General features: G+C 37.0%; 2 protein-coding genes across 2 annotated transcripts; both read left to right on the top strand.

Annotated features, from left to right (window-relative positions):
* The first annotated feature begins 7,157 nt into the window (after window positions 1-7,157).
* selenow2a (selenoprotein W, 2a) lies at window positions 7,158-9,728 on the top strand. The gene is made up of 4 exons (XM_058769069.1): window positions 7,158-7,268; window positions 8,498-8,595; window positions 8,670-8,746; window positions 8,840-9,728. The coding sequence occupies exons 1-4, from the start codon at window positions 7,240-7,242 to the stop codon at window positions 8,921-8,923; spliced, it is 288 nt and encodes a 95-aa protein (XP_058625052.1). The 5' UTR covers window positions 7,158-7,239; the 3' UTR covers window positions 8,924-9,728.
* Window positions 9,729-10,899: 1,171 nt separating this feature from the next.
* selenow2b (selenoprotein W, 2b) lies at window positions 10,900-13,438 on the top strand. The gene is made up of 4 exons (XM_058769068.1): window positions 10,900-11,105; window positions 11,835-11,932; window positions 12,077-12,153; window positions 12,823-13,438. The coding sequence occupies exons 1-4, from the start codon at window positions 11,002-11,004 to the stop codon at window positions 12,901-12,903; spliced, it is 360 nt and encodes a 119-aa protein (XP_058625051.1). The 5' UTR covers window positions 10,900-11,001; the 3' UTR covers window positions 12,904-13,438.
* Window positions 13,439-17,639: the final 4,201 nt, after the last annotated feature.

The raw sequence follows: 17,639 nt of genomic DNA, 5'->3' as shown, positions 1-17,639 counted from the left end.
AGGCACTATGTTTCAAATCTACTTCCCAAATGGCGCACTAGACGCTGTGCACTTATACACTATGCACTCAACTGAACCTTCACAAAAACCCACCTTCCTTAGTTACTGTTGCTATGTCCGCCAAGCCATGCTGCTCTCACACTACACATCATATTCTCACGTGTACAAGAGCAAAGAGGAAACTGACAACATTCTGACAGACTAGACAGAGCAGGTTATTCTGGTATGAAACAAAGTCTCTGCTTTCATATTTTATTTTATTTTATTTTATTTTAAGAAATTCAATCAATAAATACTGTTTTGTGGCTCTTTAATGTGTCGTGACAGATCACTGTAGCGCCTCAGTTCAAGCGCCATGTGAACTGATCGTCTTTTCATATTTACTTAAAGCATGAAATAAACATGAATGAACATCAGAACGTATTTTATTTCTTCCACGGAAAGACGTCAATACAAACTATTTTTCAAGTTTAAGTCCACCGAAGTTAATCTACTCTCCTGTCTAATTTTATTGATTTTTTTGGACAAAATGGCGGATTCTGCGTTGTGATTGGTCAAATCACCTGTCAGTCAAGCCCTTTGCGAATGGTCAATTGTGTAGTGTATGAATTAAATAAGGCTATTTTGTCATTCAGCACTGGAGTCTGGTAGCCTCTCCCTCTCCCTTATGTTAGTTTTTTCGGTTATTTAAGTGTATCATCCGAGTATTTAAAGTGCACTTTTTTTCTTTTTGTGAACACACTACTCTATACTACAAAAGAATAGTGCGTAATTATGCGAATTGGGATGCACCTTACATGTTTCCAACAGTACTATGCTACATTGTTGCCACATGACCTTATCACATAGCATGTTTAAATTAAATTTAAGGTTAAATTTATCATTTTTAGATTGATTTTATGTAAGAATGTCCTAACTTTAGGCAGTGTGGTCAAAACAGAGATGGTAAATGTTAAGGCCAGTCTTTTAGTTTAAAAGTGAAGAAAGGAATTAGGTGTATTACACACAACCATTGAAAAGTTTGGAGTCAAAGACTTTTTTAAAATTTAATTAATACTTTTATTCAGCAAGCATGCATTAAAACAATCAAAAGTCACAATAAAGGCTTTTACATTGTTACAAAAAGAAATCTATTTTAAAATAAATGTTATTTTGAATTTTGAATTAATCAAAGAATCCTGAAATAAATGTATCACTGTTTCCACAAAAAAATATTAAGCAGCAGAACTGTTTTCAACATTGATACTAAGAAATGTTTCTTGAGCATCAAATCAGCATATTAGACTGATTTCTGAAGGATCATGAGACCCTGAAGCCTGGAGAATTGATGCTGAAAATTCAGCTTTGCCATAACAGAAATAAATTATATTAAATTACAAAAAAATAAATGCAGTCTTGCCCCTGGTGAGCATAAGATACTTCTTTCAAAAACATTAAAAATCTTCCTGACCAAACATTTGTACAGTATAGATTACTCTTATAGTGTACTGAAGGAAATTAGATTTGCTGACTGTAATTCCCCTGTGCTTCAGGTATACAACAGCCATCAATAAAGAACATGATCTCAACACTGCCACAGGATAAGGAGGATTATGTTGTAAACAAAGTATCCAGAGAAAGCTGTTTGTTTGAGCAACTTGACTAAACCAGACATAACAATGCTGGCTCAGCAAATGGTGTGAGTACCTGTTGTGTCCAAACAACAGAAGACAGAGGAATGATTAAAACTAGTATTTTTGCTATTTTGTGCTGCAAGATGGCAGGCTTCACCTTTAAAAAGTGTGTGGCACAAATACATTGACTCTTCTAAATGCTTTGTCTCTATTAAAGGACATGATTAAAAAATCAGTTAACTGAGTTCAAAGAGTTTTCCACATTATTCCCATATGATGCCTGTTTACAGTTAGACACTGAGTTTTCATGCTGCCCTGTCATTTTAAATGAACCCATGCTGGCCTGTTTATATTTAATCTGAACTATTTCATAATCATTGTCATATGAATTAAGAAAACAGGACATATTGTAATGAGAAGAACATTAACATTTCCCCCTGGAGAGGGGTTTTCCATTTCTACGATAAATAAAGTGCACAATTATCAGATCAAAATGAGAGAAAAAACAGTGCTGTTGGCATTCAATTCGCATGGGAACACTAAAATTAAACTAGCATTATTCAGATTTGACATTTGCCCTTCTGAATTGCCATTGTAACATGCAATTGAACAAACTCACTGATTTTATAAATCACAGACTGGAGCTCAAAGTGCTGAGCCTTAATTGAAACACTGCTGACGGGATTACGGAGCGCCTTAACAGTGATCCAGCCTTCATGCCAAGTCACTCAAAAACTCAAAGCCGGTCTCTGCCATCCCACCACCTCTAACCACCCATAATTGCTTCCTGACCTTTGCCCTGACAGCCTGACTTTGACCTGTCACGTCCTGTTCTGGTTCCCAAGGGTTGTCTAGTTGGGGATCAGGAAGGGGGACCCCTGAGAACCAGACATGTTAAAACAGGTCCCATAGTTTTAGTTAGGTTTAGATATATGGGCGCTGGAAAGCATGCTGGGAAAATGCAGGCTGCAGGTGGCTTATGTGCAGACCAGAGGGTTCCTGATGGTGGGAAAACTAAGGGGCTACATTTGTGAAGCCCCTCTAGAGGCTGAAGCGGCAGGTTTAGAGGTACATAAATGGGACAGGAGACGCAACCATGCTATTTCAGTAGTTCCAAGTGAAGCTGGCCTTTGAGACAGGCCTCCCCTGTGGGTTGTGGCACACAGACAGGAAGCTGAGGATGGATGACTCTTTTTCGCCAGGGTCTAAATCATCCCTCGTTCACTCCCTCCCTCCCTCCTTCTCTCACTCCACCTGGAAAAACAGTGGCGAGAGAAATGTGATCCTGATGGAAGGGTAGGCTGCGGAGGGGTGTAGTTGTCTAAGCTGCTTTCTACCATTACGCTAATGGAGATAGATGCGGGCTGGAATCATCTTCCCGTCTTCTCTGCTGGATGGAGAGATTGAAAGAGAGTGCACAGAATATCTGCTTTGATGAGCTGTGAGGGCTAGTGTGTGAATGAATGTGAGAGAAGGGAAGCTGCTGGGAGTTGACGACTGATTGTCCATCTCCCATCTCATGCACCTTCATAAGTCTTCACACATTCAGGGAAAGATTAGGGCCCGGGCCATATCTGACTTCAGGGGAGAGAAATCGAGCAATGAGCCACTAGAGATGCAAAACTGAGTGTGAAATACATGAAGAATAGGAAATATTGGAGATATTATCTGTTCCTCGTGTCTCCTTAACTCTAATTATGATATATTGTTATGCAAGTGTTTATCTTGTAATGGCAACTTTAACTTCTGAATTTGTGACAGTACACTGTCTGAAAAATTATGTGCAGAAATTAAACAGCTTATCACTGTGGCAGTACCCTTAAAGGCACAACTTTGTACCTTATTTCCCCTTAAAATATGCATATTACTACCTTAGAGCAATATTTCCCAAATGGTGGTTTGTTAAGGAACTCCGTGGGGTTCCAGAATTTATGAAAAGCTAATAATTAAATGGAATGTAAAATTAAAATGAATGTGGCTGGACAATTAATCAAACTAAAATTGTGATAACCCAGTGCGATTATTAAATCAAAGGCTGCAAGGTTCACTTTCTTTACACATTCACAGCTTTCAACATTTCTATAGACAGAAGCAATACCAATTCACAGTATTCTGTCATAATAAAAGATGAACATTTGAAAGTGAAGAATTGATTAATTTAAATATAATTATTAGACCTATAATTATCAAATATAGTGGGGGGAAAAATTATTTGATCCCCTGCTGATTTTGTACGTTTGCAAACTGACAAAAAAATGATCACTCTATAATTTTAATGGTAGGTTTATTTGAACAGTGAGAGACAACAACAACAAAAAACATTTTAAAAAAGTTATAAATTGATTTACATTTTAATGAGTGAAATAAGTATTTGATCCCCCATCAATCAGCAAGATTTCTGGCTCCCAGGTGTCTTTTATGCAGGTAAGGAGCTGAGATTAGGAGCACTCTCTTAAAGGGATTGCTCCTAATCTCAGTTTGTTACTTGTATAAAAGACTCCTGTCCACAGAAGCAATCAATCAATCAGATTCCACACTCTCCACCATGGCCGAGACCAAAGAGCTGTCCAAGGATGTCAGGGACAAGATTGTAGACCTACACAAGGCTGGATTGGGCTACAAAACCATCGCCAAGCAGCTTGGTGAGAAGGTGACAACAGTTGGTGCGATTATTCTCAAATGGAAGAAACACAAAATAACTGTCAGTCTCCCTCGGTCTGGGGCTCTGTGCAGGATCTCACCTCGTGGAGTTTCCAGAACTGCACGGGAGGATCTTGTCAATGATCTCAAGGCAGCTGGGACCATAGTCACCAAGAAAACAATTGGTAACACACTACGCCGTGAAGGACTGAAATCCTGCAGCGCCCGCTAGGTCCCCCTGCTCAAGAAAGCACATGTACAGCCCGTCTGAAGTTTGCCAATGATTCAGAGGAGAACTGGGTGAAAGAGTTGTGGTCAGATGAGACCAAAATCCAGCTCTTTGGCATCAACTCAACTCGCCGTGTTTGGAGGAGGAGGAATGCTGCCTATGACCCCAAGAACACCATCCCCATCGATAAACATGGAGGTGGAAACATTATGCTTTGGGGTGTTTTTCTGCTAAGGGGACAGGACAACTGCAACTGCACCGCATCAAAGAGACGATGGACGGGGCCATGTATACCGTCAGGGTCAGGGCATTGAAAATGGGTCGTGGATGGGTATTCCTGCATGACAATGACCCAAAACACACGGCCAAGGCAACAAAGGAGTGGCTCAAGAAGAAGCACATTAAGGCCCTGAAGTGGCCTAGCTACTCTCCAGACCTTAATCCCATACGAAATCTGTGGAGGGAGCTGAAGGTGCGAGTTGCCAAACGTCAGCCTCGAAACCTTAATGACTTGGAGAGGAATGAGACAAAATCCCATCTGCAAAGATGAGTGAGACAAAATCGCTCCTGAGATGTGTGCAAACCTGGCGGCCAGCTATAAGAAACGTCTGACCTCTGTGATTGCCAACAAGGGTTTTGCCACCAAGTAGTCGTTTTGCGAAGGGGTCAAATACTTATTTCACTCATTAAAATGCAAATCAATTTCTAACTTTTTTGAAATGCGTTTTTCTGGATTTTTAGTTGTTATTCTGTCTCTCACTGTTCAAATAAACCTGCCATTAAAATTACAGTCTGATAATTTTTTTGTCAGTGTGCAAACGTACAAAATCAGCAGGGGATCAAATAATTTTTCCCCCACTGTACTTTTATTTTATTGACAATTACAATTTACACCAGTAATATGTATATGTATTTATTTTCATAGTCTAAACTGTAATATAATAAGTGCAGCCCTACATAATTTTCAAATTAAAACAATCAAAATAAACATACTAAAAAAAGATTCTATATTATTTATTTGCATGTCATGTGACCCTTAACAAACATCAGATGACTATGAACATATAAATGTGATGGCAAATAATTGAAATTTAAGAATTTTACATCTAAGGGAACCCCTTCTTTACAGTACAAATATGTCCGCTTATCATACTACTATGACTCTTTAAATACAGTACAAAAATGTCCCTTTAATGATAAGCTGTTGTACCCTAAAGGTACCATTTTTGCACTTTTGTGTAGATGTTGTTCTTCCATCTTTATTTCTCATATATTTGCAATATCATCTCTTGTTATTTGGACATACCTGACCATTATATGTCATTTTTTAATCAAATGCAGGAGAAAGATTTTAAGCTAGAAAAAAATAAAGCTCAAGATCGGACACATCTGTGCCTCTTCTCTCTCTCTCAAAGTTTTCACTTGGCCTGTCAAAACCATTGCGATGAGGTGTCAGTCGTGAGTCCTGTATGACATCATTGTAACGAGCCCATAATGGTGTAATGCGGCTCCAAATCACCGTGTCTCATTTGAAACCCACCTGGCCCTTAATGACAAATGACACAGCAAATCAGCGCACTATTCTGTGAAAATGACTTCAGGAGTGAGTCATCGGTAGAAGCGAGCCATGTTCAATCTTAACAACAATCGAGCCCAATTTAACAAAAGCTTTAGCCTGTTTTTTTCTTTCTTTCTTTATCTTACACAGTGATGGAGGAAAGGATTGGTGCACATTTGAGATCTCATGCATATATTCTCTTGATGTCTTTGCCCCATCAAGGACGTTTTGGATGTCCTACATTATTTTTTATGTGTTATAAGCAGGGACGTTGCATAAATGAGTACTAGAGTGTGCTTCAGTTGGCTACAATTTTAAGATGAGCTGTCTTGTCTGAATTAAATTAATAAGACAAGTAGAAATAATTCTACAAATAATAAATCTAGTAATCTGACAGTTATAGATTTACAGACGTTTAAAAATTGCTGTAATGTAAATATCACTAATAAAGTTAGTTAACTCATTTAATCTCACCAGTAAATAATAATTAATTGTAACTGATTGATCGACATTATAAAATCGGGTTGCACTTAATTTTACAGTGTCTTTGTTACACGTTATATGTACTTACTATAAAAGTAAATTATGCATAATTACATGCAACTACACTCTTAAAAATAAAGGTGCATAAAAGGTTCTTCACAGTGATGCCATAGAAGAACTATTTTTGGTTCCACATAGAACCATTCAGTCAAAGGTTCTTTAAAGAACCATCTCTTTCTTACCTTTTTATAATCTGAAGAATCTTCTTTCGCCACAAAGAACCTTTTGTGAAACAGAAAGGTTCTTCAGATGTTAAAGGTTCTTTATGGAACCATTAAGTCAAAAAGGTTGTTCTATTTTATTTTTATTTTTATTTTTAAGAGTGTAGCCTTAAACCAAATCCTAATCCTAACCCTAATAGTAGAGAAACCAGGCATTTTTTTAGAAAACCACAGGGTCATACATGCCATTTTTTTTATCCAAGTGGTAAAATACATGGGCTCACTCACAGAAGAATTTGGAATGAAATGGGTTAATAGCTGCTGCCATCGCGTGGATTTTCAACGACAAGTTTCTGAGGCTGTCGAGCTGCCCTTTTGTCGTCAAAATGTCTCTTCCAGCTGAAAGAGGGCGCTAGAGGTTTAGTTTCATATAAAATGAGTCAGAGACGCGGAAGCACAATAGCGTAAAGCACGCACTGACGAAGCTGGGCAGATATGGGTGTGCAAATAAAAGTTGAATACTGGTGAGTGATTTTACAAAAGGTAAATCTGTAGATTATCTAAAATATTATGTGATTTACAAACGTTTTCCTCTATTCAGGTAAAATGTCTTCACGAATGTGGTAACGTTAGATTAAACAGCTCGTGCAGATTGCCAGCTCTGCTGTCTTTGTTATTAACATAACCCTCTTCATTATCTCGTGTCCTTTATGTATTCCTGAATAAATATCATGTACTAGTTTATCATGCATCATGTTTTAACACGTGCTGTTCTCCAAAATGCCCGGCGTGTCTCGTAAACAGGTTTGGAAAGGGTTTAAAGATCGGAGCTGGTAACTTTACCTCAGAGATTTAAGATGATCCATCTACTATGGGATTTTAGCAGGAAGACTAAATCCTAAACTGTATATCCCTTGGTAAAGTCTATACAGAGTAAAAGACCCCCATCCAAGCAACCCAGGAACCCATTAAAATACTAGGCTATATTTACTTTATAGCAACATTCTATAACAAACATTAGCTTCTTTAACGCTTAATGGGTTATGAATGTGCCGTATATTTTGGAAAAACAAATAATCGAATGTAAAAAAATAAAATAAAATAAAAATCCTATGTCTTTTATATATTTAAGGCATGCAAAGAGATATGATGTGCACAGCAACTGAACTGTGAGGAAAGTTATGTGCAATGGTATTTGCTAGATTACTGTCTCCAGTGAGTGATCGCAGATTTTTTTACCCTCTCATAAAAGATATGGAAGCCCCTTTCTATCATAGAATAAAAAAAGGTAACTACGACTTTTTTTTTACCTTCTCAATTCTGAGAAAGTCTAAAATTTCAGGATCTAAACTCAGAATTTGGTGATCTAAACCAGGGAAAAAAGTAGCAATTTCCTTATTTATTGTTTATTCTATAGTGGAGTAAAAAACAAATGTGAGATGTGAATCTAAAATTCAAAGGAAAAAGAACCGCAACTGACTTTTTCTGAATTTCTTAGTTTTCCTCAGAATTGCAAGAAACAAAGACCAAATTGTGAGAGAAAATCATGTAGCCTAATTCCTTTTTTTTTTTTTTTTTTTCTTTTTTTTTTTTTATTCTGTGGCAGAAAACAAGCTTCCATAGTTCTAGTCTCCAGGTTTATTGTCGGACATAAACTCGTACACTAGTTACCACCCATTGCCTGTTTGCCTGGATCCAAACGTTTGTTGGATGGCATAATTACTGTCCGCTTACATTCACTGTTGTCTTGCAGCGGCGGATGAGGGTACGAGCCCCGCTTTCAGGAGCTCAAGCAGGTCGTCACTGCTGAGTTCTCTGATGCGGACGTGAGTGGCTTCGTCGGCCGCCAAGGTACCTTGCACATTCATGGCCATACAGTGATTTACATTTTATGCAAAAATATGAATTCTGTTTCTCTTTTCCAGGGAGCTTTGAGATCGAGATCAATGGACAACTGATTTTCTCAAAGCTGGAAACCAGTGGCTTCCCATATGAGGATGATGTGAGTAAATATCTCACGCTGTATAACGTTTTTACCTATAAAAAGTTGATTGATTTTTACATGTGTATATCTCTCTTTTATCCCATCCACAAGATTATGGATGCTGTCCAAAGAGCCTATGATGGCCAGCCGGTGGAGAAGATCACCAAGAGCCGGCCTCCTTGTGTCATCCTCTAAAGTTTCAATACTTGACCCTTCACTATTGGCTCTAAAAATGTTTAGATTATGAATGGTTTTGTTAACATAATTTAAACATCTAGAGAAAGAGTGTATTGATGTAGGCTCCTTAAACGTCCCCTCCTCTTCACTCCTCCGGTCTGGTTGCTGGACGTAAATGATTATCGTAACTCTAAAGTGAGCAGTTATGGTATGAGGCCTGCAGTCCACACATCCTTTAAGCTAGAGGAGCAAGATGCGGGGATGCTGAGGAGGCCAATGGAAGGGTTAATGTCTTTGTTTCTTTTCTTTTTTTGTTGAAGCCACATTGCCTACTGGGGTCACTGTTCGTCTGCTGGTTATTTGTTTTTGTTTTGGGGAGTTTGAAGAGAATATACTAATGTACTAAAACGTTTGCTGTAAGAAGGGAATGCCTAAAGCTCGGCTCATTATTTTTGGGTGTGTCTGAGTAGATATTGTCATTTTGCAAGTGTCCCTTCACGTGCACCATCTCATATCAGCATGAAGAGATCTGTTGTTTTTGAGTGTTTGAAGTTCTGTAGGGAACATTCTACACCAACTTCGCTTGGTGTCAAAGCTCAGGTGTTTTGCCTCTTGCAAGCATTTTGCGCAGTGGTTTTTTTAAAAATTATTATTAGTGTTATAGAATGTTTCATCATTAAATCAAACCAAATAGCTGGTTTAAGGGCATTTATATGACTTGCAGACACTGCTGCATGTTTTTTTGTGTGTGTTTTAAGAAACTACTGAAGACCCTGTTTATGAAACATCACTCGTGTACGGTTAATAAAATAATGAGCTATCATCTGGTTTTGTCCTCCAATTGTGTCTGGATCTCTTATTGTCTGATTGTGCCTGTACCCTTGCTTTTTACATGCAATTTGTTCTGCATTCATCTGTGTTCTGTTAATGTGTAGTCAACAGAACACTGTTACACAAAATCTGTTTCTCTCTGAGGTACTGGCTTTGGTATGCGTGTCAGATAACAAATGTTTTATATGACATTATAATTAATATTAAGAAATTGGAAATCACATACAGAAATTATTAGTCTTTTTAATTAAGGTGGTAGATCAGACCTAATTCAATATAGTGCTGTGGGATGGAAGTTTCTTCATGTGGTTATGAGGACAGTAATGTTTAGCTGCTTAACTCAGTCCAACTGATTCTTTAATTTGTAGACATTAAATAAAATACACGGACTATTCAATGAATTTGATTATACATAACCCTGGAACTCAAAACCAGTCTTAAGTCGCTGCATGGGGTATATTTGTAGCAATAGCCAAAAATACATTATATGGGTCAAAGACCCATAAAGATCATGTTCTGTGAATATATTTTGTAAGTTTCCTACTGTAAATATATCAAAACTTAATTTTTGATTAGTAATATGCATTGCTAAGAACTTCATTTGGACAACTTTAAAGATGATTTTCTCAGCATTTTGATTTTTTTTTTTTTTTTTTTTGCACCCTCTGCCAAATATTGTCCGATCATAATATGATGTGCTTATTTACTCAGCATTCAGATTATGTATAAATCTCAATTTTGGCAAATTGACCCTTATGACTGGTTTTGTGTACCAGGGTCACATATGTTCAGTGTATTATATGTTACAGTAAGCTTTTTGTCAGCTTGTCCTTATTTAAAACAATATTTGTATTTTAAAATATATTAAATCATTAAATCTGTATGTAAACCTTCTAACACAGTCATTCAGTGCTACATACTTCTGAAAACAGCTTAAACCTTAAATGTTTTACTGCATTTTGGCCTGACATTTTAGCTGCCAACCAGCAAACCATCAGAATGCAGGCCTGTCAAACTAGCTAAGTGTGGTTTGCGATGTTTTTATCCCCTCAGTGTTGCCGGAGAGGGCAAGTGTACCCTAAAAATAATTATTTTATGCAGCTGTTGACATTTAGGCTATTGATACAATGATGAACTGTTAAAGAGGGTCATTGTCACTGACAGTGATGAACAGGTACTGGCCTTTGGAAACTCTGTAGGCGTGTTTTTGTCAGACAGGTGGAGGTGAGCAGGGTGTAGCCTTTCTGACGCAGGTGTGTCGGTGGATGTGTTGTTTTCTGTCTCCTCGAACAACCAGGCAACCATTAACCTTCACAGGTCAGAATCCAAAGACAAGAATCATGGTGGTGAAGATAAAAGTCGAATACTGGTAAGTTTCTTTACTTGTGTAGCCTATTCAAGTATTTAAATTACTGTTGTTCCTCATTGTACATTTTTTCACTGCCAATACATTTCTGAGTTTTTAAATGTGTCGGCAATGTTTCAAAAAACCCAGTGAGCTGCATATAACGCATTTGGTCATCAAACACGCACTTCGCAGTAGCTGTGATGCCCATAAATGCTGTGTTTTTAGGCGTCTGGAGATAAGAATACTTGCTGCGAAATGCGAATCGGTTCTTTTGAGCAGATCGTTTAAAGAGCCGATTCAAATGCCGATCATCCTGTGGTCCCTGACATCACAGCGTCGCATATTTACATGCTCCAATTTTTTCAAGTAAACTAAATGTAGTCATATATTTTATCAATTTTCTTTCATTCGTAATGTTTATTGCATTTCATGAGTCCAAGTTCAAGTTTGTCGCAGCTATGATTCAAGAAAACGTTTAAAACTTAATTTCAATTTACGTTAAGTAAGCCTAACAGTTAGTTAAAGTGTATTTATTTACATCATACAAGGAGTCAGCGAGTTGTTGACTCAAGAACCGCGCGGAATGTAAATGAATCATTCCGATGTTTTGTGAACCGGTTTGACCAGTCCAGTGAAAAAAAGGACCCAAAAGAACACCACGCTAGTGTTGTTATCGTGCGATATGGTTATACATGCAGAAATGACTGCGCATATTTCAAAATGAATAACTAGTCTTCTGTGACCCACCAGCGGCGGATGAGGGTACGAGCCTCGCTTTCAGGAGCTGAAGCGAGGCATCTGCGCCAAGTTTCCTGATGCCGAGGTGTCAGGCTTCGTGGGCCGGAGAGGTTGAGTACACAGTGTCCTTCTGACTGTCCTCATATAGACACGATAATCTACATATAGCATATTTACATAAATTCCTCACCCACTAAATGAATGAAAAGTTTGTGATGTTCACAGTAACAGTATCACCTTCCTCTTTCCTGTAGGAAGTTTTGAAGTACAGATCGATGAACATCTGGTCTTCTCAAAATTAGAAACAGGAGGTTTCCCTTATGAAGAGGATGTAAGCATCAGGGAATATTACATTTTTGTGTTTGTTTGTTTGTTTATATTGTGTGGCTAAATACTTTAAGTAGCCTATATTGTTTCCTAGTTTTAGACTTGTGTCTTTTTATTGGGTTAAATAGCATGTAGCCTATAGGATCAAGAATAGCCTACTTTTTAAAACCAACACTTTTGAATTTTGCTTGATATACAAAAACTTATAAATGTGGGATCATGCTTTGTCACATATAATGTAAGTTTGTTTCTGTAAGACAACGTTTTGAAATAACGGAATTTTGAGAATAGTGCCAAAAATGTGACGCAATTTAATATAGATTTCAGCTCTGCACGCTCTGGACATTCATACAGTAACCTAATCTGGGGTGTGGTTTAAACGGTGTTGAACGGTTTCTTATTTACGATGGACATTGTTCACTATTCACTCCAACACATCCCTTTTAAACAAAAGTATTGTCCAAACATGTATAGTTTGGCGCACTTTTGCATTGTCAGACTAAATTCAAGCATTTAATCCAAGAATTTAGAAAAGATTAAGATATTAAAAAGATTTTTAATATAATGAAAAACAAATCCAGTCAAGTCTGTCTACAATTGTACCTATAGTAGTGCTATGTGTTGTTTACGTCTTTTAATTTTCCTTATCTTTTTCTTTGTCTAATCTCTGTAGATTATGGAGGCCATTGCTAAGGCTAAGGATGGAAAGCCTGAAAAGATCACCAGAAACCGTAAAGAGTGCATCATCCTCTAATGCTTTGACCTCTGATGCCCATTACCATCTCCTCTGTTCGATCCACACAGATCGCAGAAAATGGCTTTATTTTTTTTGAAGCTCTTCACTCGTCTCCTTTATCACTCTAGCTTTTTGGACGTAAATGATTGCCGTAGCTCAAAGTTCAAAAGTTATGGTATGAAGCTTTAGTCCAGAAAACTCTGAACCCGTAGTAATAAAGAAGAGAGTGAAGAGTACTTTTTTTGTTTTTTCGTTTTATTTAATGGTCAGTTTTTCTGACAGAATAATCAGTTTATTCAAGAGATATGAGACCTGGTCTTATTCTGATACCTAAAACTTAAACTTATTGAGTAGGATTTCAAAGATAAAGTTATAGAATGATTTTTAGTGGGAAAAAAAGACACAGATATTGGTAGGGTAATTGGTAAATAACTGGTAAAATTACTTCATTTAAAAAAGTACCAAAACTGTTGATTTAACTAACTTGAAGATAATTGACAATTGTGGTCCATGTAATGTAAAAAAATCACTCAATAAACAGTGTCTAAAAATATTTACAGATTGTTTTTGATATGTTGTCACATGTGCCTAACTAACATTTAACTCTCATGAAATCTGTCTGCTTTGGGCTAGTAAATTTATAATACATAAGTTTTCATGAATTATGACTCATATTAGATGTTTTAGTGCAGCAGTGAATTGCTTTGGAGAAATCCTTCAGGTTGTAAACATTTCTGCCAGCAGTAGAGGGCGTTTCTCTTTGCTGCTGTGTTCTTTTAGTATATTTGCTATTATCTCAGTTTACACTTCATGCATTAACAAAATGGAGGTGAAACTGTTTAAATGGAGCCATCTATAATAAAGAAGATTTCCTAACTAATTGCAAGTAACAGAATGGTGTTTATTACCAGCAATCAGTGGCATTTCAGAAGAGTCAGGCGTGTAATAGTGTAGGCTACTGTAAATATAGTGCACTGAACAAAAATATTAAGTATGGTGATTAAGTTCAAGTCAGGAAGGCTCAGAGTCAATATAACACATCTCTGCTTTTGTAAGACAAAACACTGCTAGGGCATTGACGCCAACATTTCATTATACCAAAAGTGTTAAAGTACATGTAATGGGGCGTACTGTACATGCTTATTAAGGCTAAGATAATATGAGGAAAATTCAGTTAGGAGTTTCCAACGCTGCACTGTAATTTTCAAAATGAAAATTGCGTGAACGCCCTTAAAGCAGCGGGTGATAGTTTGTGTGTATGGTTATCACAGAACAGTCAAGCTGGTGTGTTTTATCATAAAACGCCAGAGACTGGAGGAGCGACACGCCTACACATACACACTGTGTGCTGTACAATGTGATATGTGCAGTATAGCATGAACACTGGGGAATAATATACAAGGCACACTGGTGTTATTGTGAAGAGCAGAGATACTCACAAGGGCAAGAATACTATTAAAAAAAAAAAACAGTAGTGTAAAAAAAATACCTGACAAAGAAAAATCAGTTAATTACTGAATTTTATTAATTATAATCATTCTAATAATATCCAATATATTACGCATTAATTTCCTAATCAAAATTCAAATCTTGAGTCTGTGAATGTCAAACAGCATGATTTTTGGCAAGATTTTACAATGTGGGGAAATGTTTTTTTCATTTGTTTAAAATTATTAATTTTAATTTTTAATTTAAATTGTCCATCTAGTTATATTTGTGTAAGAAAGAGTAAGATGCCCCTCCACCTTATTGTTTTTCTCTTAACTATAGATGGCAGAAAATCTCATCTCAACACTTTTGATGAATGGCTACACTATTTTTTTTTTATTTTGTCATTTCATCTGAATATCAACATTTTGAGATTTAGTCAGTCTAAACAGTTTTAAGGTAATTGATTTAATTTAAGAAAATAGTGATCTTTGACATTAAAGTTTTTGTGTCTATTTGTTAATTATGGATTTTTGGATACATTTTTAAACTTGTGGAGTAAAAGTTGCAATTAAATATTCAAATATTCATATGCCTGTATCTATATGTCATATAATAATTTGACCTTATCCCAGGCAGGGGCAATTTTACTGCAGTAGGGGCCATCGCACACCCCTTTTTTTGTGCTATAACAACTAAATTCTCAAATGTTTCTATTTATTAAAACATTAGCTGATGCATCATCATCCTGCACTTGCTAAACCTATATCTAAATATGTTACAGTTTAAAAGTAAATCCACATTGATCTTAAGGAGTGCGTCTTCCCCCCCATACCTGGCTACCAAAATAATCAAGTGTAATCAAATCAAATTTCAGATTTCATGATGCATTACAAATAATGGTTAGAGTAAATATTCACATTCCTACTTTATCCACTTTATGTCTAACACAACAGCGAATGCGGCTGCTTGTAACTTGAATATGCGAGACTTCCGATCTCATAGCTACAAAAACATTATGTTATGCTGCTTGATATTGCAAACTGGTATTTGTTATATCATTTCCATCATTTTAATCTACTGTAGTAAATACACATACATTGTAGTATGCATGTGTAGTAAACACATACATTTTTGGTATAGTATTAAACTACAAGTGACAAAATCCTGCCTTAGCATTTACACACACTATATGAAGCAAACTTCCTCTCTGACTGGCTCAGTAATCATGGTTCAGTTATTGCTCACGGGTCATGTGATGCTCCTCTCTGGAGATGCAGTTATTCCATCCTTTAATAGGTCTCATAACTGCAGTACTGAGCATTAATTACTCTTTTAGACCTGAAAGGTCTCTAGCCACGTGAATGCTGGCATCATAAATGTGTTGTCAGTGGACTGTAATCATTGCCTGATGTCCCCAGTGAGAATGTGCTCTAATGCACCTGGTATAAAGGTGCGTATTCTTCCCCATGGACTTTAACAATGTAGATATTATTTTAAATGAACACTAGGTAAATTATAAGTTGACTATATATTATTAGAATTCATTGTATGTTGGAGTGACTGCTGTTTACCTCTTTCCTTTCATTTGGCATTGTCTTTTTCTTAGGTTTCAGCTCTCAGTCAAGACAGCAGCATAATAATTGCGGGGACAGACCTGTCCAATCCTGCTCATGAAGGCCAGCTTTCTGCAGAGTTTTGCTGCAACCTGCCTCAAAGTTTCTGGTAATCATGCAGACCTTTATTAGATGGTTCAGATGTGTTTAATTGGGGTTGGAGCTGAACTCTGCGGGAGCAGGATCGCTTGTCTAAGAGCAACCTGCCTTGCTCGAGGGCACATTAGGAATAATACAGGAGGATGACACAAGTGAATCCGTGTCACTTGGGATTGAACCTTCAAACTCTAAATGGCAGCCCAAGACCCTTGACCACACAACCCCCATCTCCATGTTTCAGGTAATGCATCACATTCGGTCACATAAATTGTTGTTTTGTATTGAAATATTGAAAATGATTATTAGTTGTTCATATGTATTGAAAGATATAAATTGTGTGTGTATTTGAGCGCAGTCGTAAACAGTCATGGGGTCATGTGTGCGTTGATAATGTGTTGATGCCAGGTTACTGCTTCTTTCAAAAATCATTTTCCCAGCCGAGTTCACCCCAAACCGAATGTACCATGGCCAAAACTGCTGTAAAAAATAATGGACGCTTTTCCCTAATTCAGAGTTGGGGCCAGCGTTTTCTTCCCACAGTCAGAAATATGTGGCCACATTATTTCAACTCTCTCAGAGCAGATTCTTTCTTTATTCCATTCAAATTTAAATTAATATCTTTTAAATATAAATGTCCATTTTCACAGTGTATTGAGATAATTTCATCAAAAGTTAATATTTTTGTATATTTTGCCAGAGAAAAAATAGTATAAAACAAATCACTGACTTCTTTCCCTCATTGCAGAGCTGAAATATTGATAAGGCAAATATAAGTGCAAAGACATACTGTAAGTAAACCGTAATCTGTTTGAACCGTGTGACCAAAAACACTGTTACGATGCCCTTACTTATGACGTCAGAGAGATTAAACCATGGAAATGTCACAAAATAACTGGCTTGAACAGAAAGTGAGGGATAAAGACAAAATATGCATTTTCAGAAAACGCATAATGCATTTGAGAAATGTACAATTAAAATACAAAAAAATGTGTCTGTTTTTCCTTCTTCAGTGTAATCTATTAAACTTTTTATTATAAAACTGTTATATTTGAAACTTTCTTTTGCATTACACCCTAAAGAGAGTTAAATCTGTCAAATTATATGACGAGGTTAAGTGTGCTGAGTAGTAATGAATAGTAATGAATAGTAAGACAGGAATATACACGGAACACAAATGGCGTTTCCAGAGAGTGACCTGAACCAAGAAGGTTCACAGAATCATCACTCTGGATGAAAAGTTAATCAGCAAAGGACACACCCTGGATTATTGTTTTGTTTTATTTATTTCCAGGACTTGAACGAGCTCTCATTGGCTCAAGGGGCAGCAGTGTTTCCGTGACTCAGCGGAAAAAAGGTGACATATCAAACTGATGTGAGGGTCGTGGAGGGGGAAACCCCTTAAAGCACCCCCCCAACCACCTTTACAGGGGTGTCCACCAATACCCAACGTGAAGGGAATCCCAAACCTCTATGCAGCTTGACGTCAGAAGGCAAGATGCTGTTTTACTGATTAGTTTACCCTGCTTATGATGAGCTCCACATTAAAATTATACCTTAACCTCTCTCTCTCTCTCTCTCTCTCAGTGTGTCATAATTTGGCCTTTATCCAGG

The sequence above is a fragment of the Onychostoma macrolepis genome, chromosome 03 (genome assembly GCF_012432095.1).
Source record: "Onychostoma macrolepis isolate SWU-2019 chromosome 03, ASM1243209v1, whole genome shotgun sequence".
In the NCBI taxonomy this organism is placed as follows: Eukaryota; Metazoa; Chordata; class Actinopteri; order Cypriniformes; family Cyprinidae; genus Onychostoma; species Onychostoma macrolepis.
The sequence above is the reverse complement of the archived record's forward strand: the minus strand, read 5'-3'. Positions and strand labels throughout refer to the sequence as shown.